The sequence below is a fragment of the Crocuta crocuta genome, unplaced genomic scaffold (genome assembly GCF_008692635.1).
Source record: "Crocuta crocuta isolate KB4526 unplaced genomic scaffold, BGI_CrCroc_1.0 scaffold36, whole genome shotgun sequence".
Lineage (NCBI taxonomy): Eukaryota > Metazoa > Chordata > Mammalia > Carnivora > Hyaenidae > Crocuta > Crocuta crocuta.
In genome coordinates, this window is record NW_027532203.1 from 21,108,777 (window position 1) to 21,123,579 (window position 14,803).

At 39.6% G+C, this 14,803-nt stretch overlaps 1 protein-coding gene across 1 annotated transcript in view; it reads left to right on the forward strand.

The window, feature by feature from the left end:
- The first annotated feature begins 429 nt into the window (after nucleotides 1-429).
- RIT2 (Ras like without CAAX 2) overlaps nucleotides 430-14,803 on the forward strand; it is a 381,589-nt gene continuing 367,215 nt past the window's right edge. Inside the window, exon 1 of the mRNA XM_077777640.1 lies at nucleotides 430-812. Within this exon, the coding sequence (XP_077633766.1) occupies nucleotides 710-812 (103 nt within the window). The 5' untranslated portion in view covers nucleotides 430-709. The remainder of the gene's footprint in view (nucleotides 813-14,803) is intronic.

Here is a 14,803-nt window from a genome sequence, read left to right on the forward strand (position 1 = left end):
CTGTCAAGCGAGCTGAAATGATTTCTGCTAGCCAGCTATTATTTCAACAACATTAAAGACCCATCCTTAAGAGCCCTGAGTTACTGGGTTTTTCCTCCCTTCTAAATTGGTAACACGCTTTTCCCCTGAATGAAAACTGTGCAAGAAGATGGTGATAAAAAGCAAGGAGATAAGCAACAGACATCTTCCTTCATTAATTGACTCTGATTACAAGAAAATAATGTCTTTGAAGCTGTAGCTACTGAAGTCAGCCTGTGAGACATAGCATCTTCCAAGTCTCAGATTCACTCTATTCTAGCAGCCCAGCCTGGAAAGTAGCCAAATGTGTGCTTCTAACAACTGCCACAAAGCAGGGGGCAGGAGACAGAAAGGAGAGAGTGAGGAAGGGGAACGAAGAAAGAAACAGAGGAAAGAAAGGGGGGTGGGGGAGACCTAAACAGACAGAGACAGAGAATGAGATGGTGGGAGACGGGAGAGTGAAGGATCGGAAGGAGGGGGAATATAAAAGCCAGATTTTTATTGGAAGCAATTGACGTGGTTGCTATGAGACCCGCTCCAGCACAGGACCAGCAGCCAGCCCGGCGCTGATGGTTCTTACCTCGTACTAAACCTTTCTTTTGACACAGTTTTAGAGTTGCTTAATATCTGAGCGAGCACCTGACACGGGCGACTTTTTCTTTCTTTTTTCTCCTCCCGTCTCTCGGGTAAGATGGAGGTAGAAAACGAAGCCAGCTGCTCCCCCAGCCGCGCATCAGGCGGGTCCAGAGAGTACAAGGTGGTAATGCTGGGAGCTGGGGGAGTTGGTAAAAGCGGTAAGTTTTAATACCAAATGCTGGGGAAGGAGGGAGCTCTGGAGAGGCAACTCTATAGAGTGGATAATGATGATAATGGTAATAATACTGCCGTCGGGGGCTAGCTAGCTATAACAGTTAAACACTAAGTATCTGGCAGACTGTTTAAAAGTAATAAGGACTGTTAAAAAGATGTAGAGGAGTCTGGAGAATGGAAAGACAGCCAATGATAAATGTGTAGAACTTAAGATCTTTTTGTTTCTTTGATTTCTGCTAGGTGATATTTGATCATAATTTCTATGTCCTTTTTTCCTTTAATTAGTAACGTATTTATGAAATAGCCCTGGTATCGGAAAAAATATGCTCCTGTTCTCAAAAATACTCACATAGAGAAAGAGGTGCCATGAATATGCAATGAAACACATATGCAAACACAGGCAGGATTGTTAGTGCTGATTGTTGTGTTTATTTCTTTGATTAGGAGCTTCCTGTCCCCTTTCCTTATCTCTGGTCTGATCTAGCACAGTGTGGTCTTTAAATGTCAGGAAGAAAGTGACAGAGGTTGAAAGAAGGTATTCTTTGTGGACTTGAGCAGGGTGATCAAACCAAATTTTGTGGTTAAACAGATTTAGAAAAGAAACCTACAAACATAAAAGGATATGGGATGCTGGTAAATTTGTTACGCTACATAAAAAAAAAAAAAAAAGAAGAAGTTGTCAGTGGTTGGGTTTCTTGAGGAGCTCAAAAGGCCAAATAGAACAAATTTAAACAATAAATAGATAGTAGTGTTTGAGGCTGATCAAACGGTAAAAGAATATCTTGGGGCTATGGTTATCAGTAGAAAATAAAAAGGTAAAATTAACTTTTTTCTATAAATACAAAAAGATCCCAATAGGGGGATAAATCTGTGGGGATGCTGGAAGACAGAAGAAATATTAGAGTTAATGTGGACAAAAAGTAACATCAACAAAAAACACCTCCATAGTTTTGTGCTTGACAAAAAGACTCAAAGTTGAGGCAACATTCTTGGCATAAAAAGCACCCCCCCCCCAAAAAAAAGGCTGATAACTTTGGTAATGAGTCCACAAGTGGTAAGAAATTTGATTAGTAAGGGAAAGAAAACAGGGAGTGAGATTCTAGCAGATAGCAAAGATAAGGAGGTTAGAAAAATAGGCAGAGACATAAAATTGAATACCCCCAACACCCTCCTACAAACACCACAGGGTATTATTATAAAAAGAAAAGAAATAGGTGGATCTGGATTTGGTCAATTGTTAAATGCTTGTCCAAGTGAGAAAAATAAATCATCTCATGTAGTAAGGAAATGTGAAGTGAAAAACTTTGCAACTATGTAGGATTGAGGAATTGTCTATAAGCTTTTCTTCTTTTTTTTAATGTGATGATTTGAAGGGGGGAGAATCAAAATAAGGAAGAAAGGGAAGTATAAAGAGAAAATACTCCATACAAAATAAAACTATATTTTTAAAGCATATAGTCAGTCAGATACAATGAGGTAGAACAATTTGAGAATAAAATAGGAGAGAAACAGATCTGAGAAAAAGGCAGGAGCCAGATCAACAGAAATGCCCCTAAGGATGTGTGAGGTCAAAGAGATGCTGCAATAGTCCCATAATGTGGCCATGTATTACCTTTGTTTGCTGGCTTGTTGTTTTCCTGTTTCACCAGGAGCTTGGGGGATGTGGGAATAGAGTGACTAGTTTTTAGTCATATATTCCATGGAAATGGACCTTGGAGACAGGAGGTGTAGGGTGGGAGAGGGGCATCCTTCAGCAATGTACTTATCCTGGAGGTGATATTATGTCTACTGTTTTGACCTTCCCCATATCTTATTTGTACTGACTAAATGTAGTCACCTTTCCAATAACCAGGCATTTTTTGACATAATAAAATATTGGCAAAAGTTTTGATGTAACAAAATACTCGGTTGCTCTCACCTTCAGTGTTTACATTAAATAGTTGAGCAAAACTTCTTCAGTAGAAGACAAGAGTAGCCAGCTCACATCTGAGATGGTTAAGGATAAAAGAGGGCAAATACTTCCACTGTACTGATTTTATAAATAGTATACTTAGCTGTTACTTTAGAGAAAATATAATTCATAATACAATTCCAGGTCCAAAAGAGTCGGTCCTTATGGCTGAATGTTGGGAATCAGAGTGATGGAATCACATCTTGCTCTTGGGTTTTGCCCCTGTGATTCATTGGTGTTAACAGTAGGTGAATGTTCAAGCACTGATTCTCCCTATGAAACTTATTTTGAAGGTTAGAATGTTTGCTTTCAAATAAACTAAAATATTTTTTTAATAAAAAGGCCACTTTTTGTATTGCTGAATACCTGGGTCAACAGAGGCCAAATTTACTTTCCTTCCCACAGTTTCAGTGATTTATGTTAAAGAATTGTACAAACCATTTTAGGTAGGTTGTATGAAGGGATTTCAAGGAGTAGTCTGTGTTTTGAAGAAACTAAAGAAGATGTATCAAGCTATCATCTGTTTCTAATTCTGACTCATTCCAAGTCAGCCTTATACATAAATGAGAAACTAAATTTACGGGAACCATAATTTTTAAATGAACAGAATCTTGGAGATTGTCTATACTTACTGTGAAATTAGCTTTTTCTCCCTATCCCTGTTTTACTAAGATATCCTTTAGTGAGTAGCGATTTTGGGGAGGATTTGCAACCTTACCGAAACAGGAATTCCCACAAGATTTTAAATGTATGGGTAAATAGATGTACTGAGTTTGAGAAATCTCCAACTACCAATCAACAGGTTTTTGAGCACATACTATGCACGGGCCCTGTGCTAGTTACTACAGAGAGGAAACAAGAATGAAGTGAACATTTGTGTGGCAGATATAGATACATGGTTTTCATTCTTATATCTAGTCTTAACCACAATCTAATTAGCTGTCACTATTTTGCAAATGGAAAAACTGAAGCCCAGGGTGACCACTTGTGCTCGGTCATAGAGGTAATATTAGCAGTCTGTGAAGTTTTAACTGACTCTTCTATATTATGTTTAATGCCATGGAGGGAATTGCAAAGAGTTTTACCATTTACTATCAAAATAAATATAGGCCTGTTGGTAATGCATTCTCTACCTCTTGAATGTTACCTCTAAAAAAGATTTCTGGGGCACCTGGGTGGCTCAATCAGTTAAGCAGCCTACGTCAGCTAAGATCATGATCTCTTGGTTTGTGGGTTTAAGCCCTACATCGGGCTCTGTGCTCACAGCTCAGAGCCTGGAGCCTCCTTTAGATTCTGTCTCCTTCTCTCACTGCCCCTCCCCCACTCACAGTCTTTTTTTTTATCTTTCTCAAAAATAAACATTTAAAAACTTTTTTTAAATATGAGATTTCTACCATCTAGACTAACACTCTCATTTATACATCTATATCTTTTAAATGAGTAAGTAAACATACATAACATTTATATTATTTGTAAATAAAAACATTTATATATAATAATTGAAAGATATACCTAATATTAGCTAAAAGCCCTATAAGTACTGAGTAAACAGGATAAACAAGAAATAGTACTCACCCTATTTAAAAGATGGGGAATTGGGACACATGAGTGACTCAGTCAGTTGAGTGTCTGACTTTGGCTCAGGTCATGATCTCATGGTTTGTCAGTTTGAGCCCCACATTGGGCTCTGTGCTGACAGCTCAGAGCCTAGGGCCTGCTTCAGATCCTGTGTCTCCCTCTCTCTCTCTGCCCCTCCCCTGCTCCTACTCTCTCTCTCTTTCTCTTTCTCTCTCCCTCTCTCTCAAAAATAAGTAAAAATTATTAAAAAAACAAAACAGAAATATGGGGAGTCAAGGCCCCAGGAGTTGAACATACATGCCAAATTCATGCTATAATTGTGTCAGAGTCACATCTAGAACACAGTTCTCCTGACCTCCTCAAAGCTACTTTTACTCCATGACCAAGTTTTTATACAAGGTAACGTAAATAAAAATTGGACCCATTATGCAATGAATTTGGTATACATTAGGCACATTCTAGCCTCCATTGCTTTTTGTTCAACTGCCTACCATCCCTTCCCCTCCCTTAGAACAGAAAATAATAAAAACTCACAGCTATGGCTTAAGAGTTTAATGGAGTCTAAACAGTTCTTGTAGCTGTTTTAAACATTAACCTTTCCCTGTCTCTGTAGTTTGATAATATAAAGTCTTTTCCTTCATGAGAGAGCATGGCAAGTATCTGCTTTCTTCCTCTGCATTTGCATCTGGTTCTTCCAGTTCAGACTCAAATTATTCAGCAGATCTTATCCAACAGTAACGAGATCTTACTTTCCAAGATTTGTTTTTTTCCTACTCTGTTTTATGCTCTAAATTGAAGATAAAATAATTTGGGGCAAGTGGGTCATTTATTCCCTGTAGTCAGATGAGGCATCTGAGGCATAAAGGTACTGATTTGTCCAAGAGCACACAGAAGTGAATAAGAAATAGGGTGCTCAGTCAGTTAAGTGCCTAACTCTTGATTTTGGCTCAGGTCATGATCTCATGGTTCCTGAATTCAAGCCCCTTTTCCGGCTGTACTCTCACAGCTGGACCCTGCTTGGGATTCTCTCTCTCTCTTCCTCTCTTTCTGCCCTCCCAAGCTCACTCTCTCTCTCAAAATAAATAAGCTTAAAAAAATAAGAAAAAAAAAAGAAATAGGAAAGTAACTCATGTTTTCTAACTCAAAATTGTTTTTTATCAAGTTTCATGAGAAACGTAGAGAAAGTATCCAAATATCAGATGAGGTCTACATGGTCTTCTCTACTCCCCAAGATACATTTTGGAATTACCTTGCTGAAATTTTGTGTGAAATTTGTCAAGCGTAAAATATATATGAAATATTTTGCAAGTGACTGGGAAGGGACCGGGTGATATTCCTCTCTGCTACTGCAGACATGACCCCTGCCCCCCAGGAGCTCACCATCTCATGGTGGTGGTGGGGGGAATATATTGTATACCACAAAGTGATAAGTTTATATTGGGCCTGTGACGTAAGAACTGTGGGGGCTCAGGGTAAGTGGTGGCTAAATTTGCATGCAAAAGCTAGGAAGGAATCTCAGCAGAGATGATACTTGAGTTGTGTGTTAAGGGATGAGCAAGATTTCTTGTAGTTGAGAAGGAAAACTAAAGAGAGTGCAGGGGATGGAGAGGAAAAGAATTTAATAGGAACAGGGCATGCAAAGATAAAAAGCAATGTGAGGCCTATCACTTTTCGTAGAGGGATCTTGATAACTTAGTGTCTAAGGGAGCATTTGGAAAAATCTCCTGGAGTTGTGCTTTAAAACTCTCTTAGAGAACTGTGAAAAGTAAAACCAAACAAAGCAAATAAGGTGAAAACATAAAAAGTATTAAGGAACTCAGAATTATTAGGATGTATCCACTGTGAATTTTTTGTAAAGAGGAAACTCATTTATAAAATAGGCAATCATACTCTGCCCCACACTCTTCTACATTTTGTCTCTTTTATACATTGAGTTTTGTGAAGCAGGATTTTATAAAATGAAAGCAATAACAATATTTTCTGAGGTAAACAGAAAGCCGTGCAAAACCAATTCCTTCAACTGCAATGAATTGGTATAAGCAGGTAGAAAATTGAGCCTTTATCTGATGAATTAAATCAAGGCAAACAACCCGAGCATCATTCGAGTCCCTAAGGTTCTGTGTTTTACCTCATTAGCAGAACTTTGGATCTGACAAAGCTGAATAATTGTCACATCATGACCATGTGTTATTTGAACCCTCTGAAATGCAAAGGCAAAGAAAAATAAACAAGAGGAAAATGAAAGGATTTCAAGACTCAGAGGCCCTCTGCTCTCACCCTTCATTGTCACCACCCTAATTATACTGCACATCATCACTCACTGCAATACTGTCAGCGAGAATTGGCCAAGAGGCCCAAGTAAGGCTAGCAGAAAAGTAAATTGGTTTCCACTTGCTCAAATAATGATTGAACGTGTAATTTAGGTAAAAGGTGTTGGTGAACAATATTTCCACAATTATATGCACTCTATAGATTTTAAACTGATAAAAGAGACTTAGTACCTTCCTGTGTCTTTATCAGGAGATGAATGAACTTGTATTGACCCCTGACTATCCATACGCTGCTGGGCTTCTTACATTTACACATTCACTTTGGAGCCCCAGTGGTCAATGACCTATTGCATTCTTCTGACCCCATTTACTCCTCACCTTGATCTTGTGAGGTAGACATTAGCACGTGCACTTTATACATGAGAAAACCAAGGTCCACAGAAAAAAGTAATGTGCCCAGAAACACAGAGATATGAAATGATGAGCCCGAGGCACCCACACATATATCAATTCAATATTTACATTATTTTCATTTTTCCACCCTGAGAGTTTTCACTGTATTTCTTGAGGAGATGGCGCATTGAATGTGAGTTCTGCTTTCAGCTGAATCTTCATAGATATATTTCAGACATCAGACAAAATCATGTATACCAAAGTATGTGGCAAATTTTAATTTTCTACAGAAACAACAAAGACTGTTACCTTTATTAGGTATAGTAGGAGGAGGCATGGGAAGTTCTGACCAAACAAGATGTATACACCAGCAGTATTTCTCATCCTGGTGTATTCAGGGGCTTTGTCCACATAGGGAAGGGATCACAAGCCCCTCAACTTGACAAAATCAAGTAACTCAGTAATAAGAAATTTTTAAAACCTGGGATCATGCTAATGAAGGAAGTAAATGGGTAATTGATATATCAGGTGGATTTTTGTAGTCTCTTAGGTGCTGATCTGTTATAGGGAGAATGTTTTCTCTATACGTGTGTATCACAGAGTAATCGAAAGTAACTCCAGGTCACAAATGGGAAATAACCTTCTTTGTTCATTTATTTAATAAGAATAGATGGGCTGTGTATGTGCATGTCTGTTCACAAGTACGCATATCTGTGTATGTACATATCTGTGTATATCTGTGTATACATGTGTGTATGTGTGTCTTACGTGTGTGCATATCTGTGTGCATATGTGCACATGTGTTTATTTGTGTGTATTTGTGTGTATGCATGTGTTTGCGTCTGGCATATGTGCATATCTGTATGTGTCTGTGCACATGTGTATATTTGTGTGTGTCTATCTGTGTCTTGCGTATGTCCATGTCTCTGTGAGTCTTGCATGTGTGTATCTGTGTGCATGTGTGCATATCTGTGTATGTCTGTGTGTGTCTGTGTGCCCAGGCCTGTCAAAGGCCGTGAAATAGTACCAGGATTACAACCCCCACCCTCCTAGAGGGGTGAAAGAGATGAACTGTAGTGCAATGGGGGAAGTACAAAGGGAGAAATGTACTAGTGGTATTTTGAAAACAATGTACTTTGTGGCTTGGGAAGTTAGAAGAACTTCCCATAGGTGGCTCAGCTGCTCAGCTACAGCACTGGAACCAGAAGCCTCCTGACTTCTTGGCTTCTTGGATGATGAACTTTTCCATTGAATCATGCTGCCTCTTATAAACCAGCATAAAATCTGCTTCTCTTAACTAAAGTTTGGGCTGCTGATAGTGATGTGTGTGTGTGTGTGTGTGTGTGTGTCTTTGCACTGCAGTAGCAACAAGATTGTATGTACACTGATGGAAAGCAGTCCTCTGCATTGCTAATAAGAATGCCTGAAACTCTCTTATCACTGAATTTGGCTGTTATTTACAAGGCCCAGCAATGTTCTCAACTCAGTCACTTAAGTTTTGGTCATAAATGTCAGCTCTCTGACAACCATCACCAAGCAGTGCCATCTGCTCTTCTGGTTCATGAGCAGGCACCAGCTAAGTGTCACTGCTGACAACTGTGCCCGGTAATCCCTCCTGCCCTTTCTGACTGCCATGACCCCGCTCTGCCAACACCGTCACATCAGCGTTGGAACGTGACCTGCTGCTGTCTCCACACTCGCAGGTCCTTGAGCATCCTGCTGCTGCCAATTGGTAATTGGACAATTGTACTGGAGAGATAGTAGTATGTGCCAGATTCTCCCTGGAGTATGCGTGAAGCATGGATTGTGCTGGAGGATGTGGGAGGAAGCTGAAGATGTTGTATTGAGAAGGAAATCAGAGGATGCACAAGGTTTAGAATCCCAGGGAAAAATATCTTTACTTGAACTGAAATAAGATTGTATAGAAAATTGGTAGTCTTACAGTAAGATACCAGATGAGGATTTTTAACTGGTTAGGTAAGTTGTGTGGTAGGGGAAGGTCTTTGTTCAGAAGACTGCTTGTACAGGAGGCATTGCTGGGGTGTTTGAGTAGTTACATATTAAATAGATAAGGAAACCTTACGTAGTTTATGACTCCATAGTTTCTCTTAACATGCTTTAAAATGAGAAACAGGGGCCACTGGGTGGCTCAGTTAGTTGAGCATCTAACTCTTGATTTCAGTTCAGGTCATGATCCTAGGGTCATGGGATCGAGTCCCACGTGCTAAGTGTGAAGCCTGCTTAAGATTCTCTCCTTTCTCTCTCTCTCTCTTTCTCTCTGTGTATGTGCGTGTGTGTGTGTGTGTGTGTGTGTGTCTCCCTCTGCCCCTCTACCCCGTTCATGCACACTTTCTCTCCCCCTCTAAAATAAAAATAATAATCATAATAATAAACAAAATGGTAAACATATCAGCATATGCTCATTGCTTAAGCCTCTGTGTACTAACAAGGAGGGATGATTTTTGTTTTGTCCAAACTATTGCTCTGTCTTTCAACTTCTTGGCCCAGGGAAAATAAAAGCCCACATTTCTGAGTCTTCAATGGGCCCAACTCTGTTCTAAGTGCTTTCTGTACATTATTTCATGGAATCCTCACAAAACACTGCAGTGTCACTATGGTGATTATCCTTAGCTGACAGATGACAAAAGTGAGGCTTGTGAAGGGACCCGGGCTGAGGGGTGACATGCAGGAGTCAGCTTCTGCCAGATGCCGAGCTCAGAGCCATTGTACACTAGACCACCCACCATCCATGTTCTTGATCTCCCCTTCATCTGCAGTCTGAGGCCTCAACATAGAAATCATAACAGAACAATGTGAACTGTAGGTTTGAGCATACAGAAACCCAGATTTGTGTTCTCTCATCTGTAAATAGGGATAATGACTTTCCTGACTGCAATGACTCATGCTTGGGTATTTATAACAAAACCTGGAACATTGTAAGTGCTGAATAATGCATGCAACATAAATGGACCAGCATCTGACCTTACATGGGCCAAGGAAGCCCTTTGAGTCTCCATTTTCCCCATCCTAAAAAAATGGCATTATTTATAATTACCTCAGAGAGTGGCTAAATAGATGATATTAGAAAATATTAAATAGGGACACCTGGGTGGCTCAGTAGGTTAACTTTGGCTCAGGTCATGATTTCACAGCTCATGAGTTTGAGCCCCGCATCAGGCTCTGTGCTGACAGCTCAGAGCCTGGAGCCTGCCTCGGATTCTATGTCTCTCTCTCTGCCCCTCTCAGGCTTGAACTCTGTCTCTCTCTATCTCTCAGAAATAAACATTTAAAAAATGCTTTAAAAAAAGAAAATATTAAGTAAAACTGTGAAGTATAGTGCTCAAGAAATTCCATCCTTATTAAATTTGTTGCACGCTGTCCCCCCTCCCTTCCTCCTTCCTATCTTACACGCCTCCACCTAAGGCAGTTTACCTCAGCAGGGTGGGGGAGAGAGATGGCAGATGTTTCAGAGGGATGTAGGAAAATGCAATTTGGGTTGAATATTGTAAATGTGTCATTGTATATCCACTTGCTCCCTGCCTACTCTTGCTCTCTGTATCCTTATATTGATTAGATTCAGCTTTAGTCTCTTGAGTAGTAATTTCAGTGACAATAATAATGGTGGTTCGCTAGTTACCCTAGTAAACAATCCCTTTATTCATCCTAATTGACCCATCACACACACACACACACACACACACACACACACACACCACTGCCTTGTAGGGAAAGGAACTGAGGATTTGAGGACAATTGCCTGCCTGCTACAATAGCTAAAAAAGGTCTGCTTGTAAGGGCTACCTTTTATAAAAGAGCATGCCTGTGCCTGAAATTGGACTGAAATTAATTTTTCTAATATATGTGTTGTTTTAATAAATTTTGAATAATAAAATGTTCCCTTTGTTTTCCATAGTAGCAGCATTGCTACATTGAAATGGAGAGTCCTGGGGCGCCTGGGTGGCTCAGTCGGTTAAGCCTCCGACTTTCACTTAGGTCATGATCTCGCGGTTCGTGGGTTCGAGCCCCGCGTCGGGCTCTGTGCTGACTGCCAGCTCGGAGCCTGGAGCCTATTTCAGTCTGTGACTCCCTCTCTCTCTGACCCTCCCCTGCTCACGCTGTCTCTCTCTCTCTCTCTCCTAGAAATAAATAAAACATTAAAAAAAAAAATGAAATGGAGAGTCCTATTTAATGGTTGTAGGAAGAGCTAATAATAAGCTACATATATAGATTTTTTTTTAAAATGGAAGAAATCAGACTCTTTATTTAGAAGCACAAGGGGCACATCTGTTATTTGAAATTGAATTGTACTTTAACTAATTGGTCTCTTCCCATCATTTTTTAACCCTCCACATCCCACTGCTTTTTGCTCCCCATATCACCATAGGACAATTGTCTGAGATTCTATTTTGCTTCTTTCTTCTTCTCAAATGTCTTCAGTGGCTTGCCCATTGCCCACAGGCTGACATCCAAAGCCCACAGGACTCCTGATGTTTGAGACCATGTGGGACTATCCATCAACTAAGCATCAAGGAGACATCCCCAATGCTGCACACATAGGGAAGGTTGTTGTACTGGATAGCACAGAGGAATCATCTGAACGGGCAGAAATTTGGGAACCATGGAATAGAAACAAATGTTAGAAGCCAGGAGGGGTCAATGATGGGTTGAAATGGAGTCAAGCATACTATGTTAATGGAATCAGATGAAGTATAAGCCAGGCCCTCAGATCCAGAACTGAGGATTCAAAGGCCTGGGTGCTGAAAAAAATGTTATTTTATGTTGGCCCTGGTATCATATGGTTTGTTGCACTGTATCTCTCATTTCTGTCTCAGTTTCTCTGTCTCTCTCTGTCTTACCCCCTTCCTCAGTATGAGCTATGCTCTGATCTAAAAAGACCCATAAATACCAGAATGATCTGTTTTCTAGACAAATTCTTCTACTTTTAGTCCCTCAAATTCTTGAGGCTTCTTGCCTGTAGTATTCACATAATTATCCCAACATGAGCTCTCTTTTCCTTTCTCTCAATTTATCCAGTTTTGTATTTCCTTCCAGATTCCGCACAAGTATTTTCTTCTCCTTAATATCTTCCCAGTCTCTGGGGCGCCTGGGTGGCTTAGTCGGTTAAGCATCCGACTTTCACCTAGGTCATGATCTCATGGTTCTTGGGTTCGAGCCCCGCATCGGGCTCTGTGCTGACTGCCAGCTCAGAGCCTGGAGCCTGTTTCAGAGTCTGTGACTCCCTCTCTCTCTGACCCTCCCCTGCTCATGCTGTCTCTCTCTCTCTCTCTCTCCTAGAAATAAATAAAATTAAAAAAAAAAATATCTTCCCAGTCTACTCTAGCCTACCAGTTTTCCTCTTACACTTGAAATTATTTCTGACTGTTCATTTCACAACTGTTCACAATTACACAGGTTCTTCTAGTATCTGGTTTGTGGTCCTAAAAATATTATTTAAATGGTGCATTTTCATGTAACTTGCAGCCTTTTTATACTTTATCTTCCCGTCTTGAATGCAAATTCCTGCAGGATAGGAAATAGATTTTATATTGTCTTTTCTCTCCCATGAAATGCCTGGTAGTAAATTCTCAAAAAATGTTTATTAATTCAATTCCCCTCTCTCATCTTTGAGAAAGGACAGGGACACCACACTTATATAGTGAAATAAAACTAAGCAGTATTCTAAAATTCTGTAATACAAAGAGCCATGAATATAAGAGAAAGACATTGGAACCAATAGAAGTATAGCAGGTGTGTGAGTGTGGGGGAGGCTATGGCTTGGAGGAATCTAGGCTCGGACTAGCATGAATACTTTTTGGTGACAATGGATTTGAAGATGAATAATTCCACTCTGTGTTTAGTATGCTCAGTAACACAAAGAGGTCAAACTAAGATTGTAGATCAAACTTTGACAGATAGGCAAGAATAAGTAAGATGCACATGTCGTGTTATAAGAAGAGATTGTACGCCAGGCAGACACTGTAGAATTGGGAATGGTGCACATTCCTTGAAAGGCAAAAGACTAGGATATCTGGCGCTGAATAATAACTCATTTTATTTACCAAACCATTTCCCCCTGGACACTGGGAGGAAGGAGAGATGGAAGAAAAGGATTTTATGAAATGTTCTAGAGAAACCTTAGTAAATAGCCCGTAGAACTCTGCTTACTCCTGCATTTTTTTAGTCAAAATGCTTATGAACATCTCAGTAAAAAAATTATTTCTTGATTAATACTGAGAAAAACTGAGATTGTGATTGTAACTCTGAATTCTAAAGCAACCAGAAGTTTCCACATATTTTTTCCTTGTGAGGGTGAAAACCATCCAGGATCATGATTTACTCTATTCTAAAATGAAGGGAAAGAGGACCCCCTTAGAATAGCAGACAATCACAGGAGCAGATTATAATCAAGGTAATATACTTTCTGATTTAAGGAAGCTCTAAAATCAAGAAGGCAAGATCCATATCACAGGTGAAATGGTTGCTACTATTAAATGAAAAAAAAAAATTTTTCTGTGCTAGTATTAACAGCTTTTTCTTCCTTTTGTTTACCTACTCACTCCTTTCCACATGCTTGGTTACAATGAAAGAGCTAAGCAATTCAATATCAGCTTTCATAATTTCTTGAGACTCACACCACAAACACTTTTCATATTTTTCTGTCCTTTGACAATGTATGTCCCACTTGCTTCATTCATCACACAAAAGCAAATGGAAAACATTTTTACATAGAATACTCTGCTGTGACAAGCACACCAGTTATCTGCCTCTCTGAGCTTATTTGCATTTTCCTGGGTATAATTCTGAGATAGCCCAGCATGTCTGAAACAGTATGGACTTTGAAGATGAATAGTCTTGCATTGAAATTCAGTTCTGCTACTTATAAGGGAGTGACTTTGCTGGCTCTTTTTTCTTCTTCCTGATCTCTTCATGTTGGAGGATCCAGGACTTATTCCTTGAAATTTACCTCACCTTTAATTTCTTAGAATATTTCATCCAGCCCCATGGCTGTATTTATATATCTTTGTACCTTTAGATGAAATGAAATTTAATTTATGTGTAGATTCAAACAAGGAGACGTCATTTTTTTTTTAATGTTTTATTTATTTCTAGGAGAGAGAGAGAGAGACAGCGTGAGCAGGGGAGGGTCAGAGAGAGAGGGAGTCACAGACTGAAGCAGGCTCCAGGCTCTGAGCTGGCAGTCAGCACAGAGCCCGACGCGGGGCTCGAACCCACGAACCGTGAGATCATGACCTAAGCGAAAGTCGGCCGCTTAACCAACTAAGCCACCCAGGCGCCCCGGAGACGTCATTAAAATGACCAAAATTAGAGCCTAACAATACCAAATGGAGACACGATGTAATAGGAGTATAAATTAGTACAACTGTGGAAAATGATTTGGCGCTATGTATTAAGCTGAGGAAATGCATAAATTGACTGTAAAACCTAGCAATTCTATTCCTAACTATATATATCCAACAAAAACTCACACATGTATGGACCAAGAGGCATGGCCAGAGTGTTTGCAGTATTATTATTCCTAATATCCCAAAATTAAAAGTATATATATATATATACATGGATTTGAAGATATATACATATATATCTCACAAAAGAAGGAAAATGCATAAAATCTGGATGTTAGCCACCTGTTGAGGGAAGGAACTGTGGACTCTGGAGTTCTGGAAATGTTCTTTTTTCCATATAGGTGATGGCAGCAGGAGTGTTCTCTTTGTGATCAACCATAAAATTGTAAAATTTTCTTTCATGCACTTTCTTAAAGTAA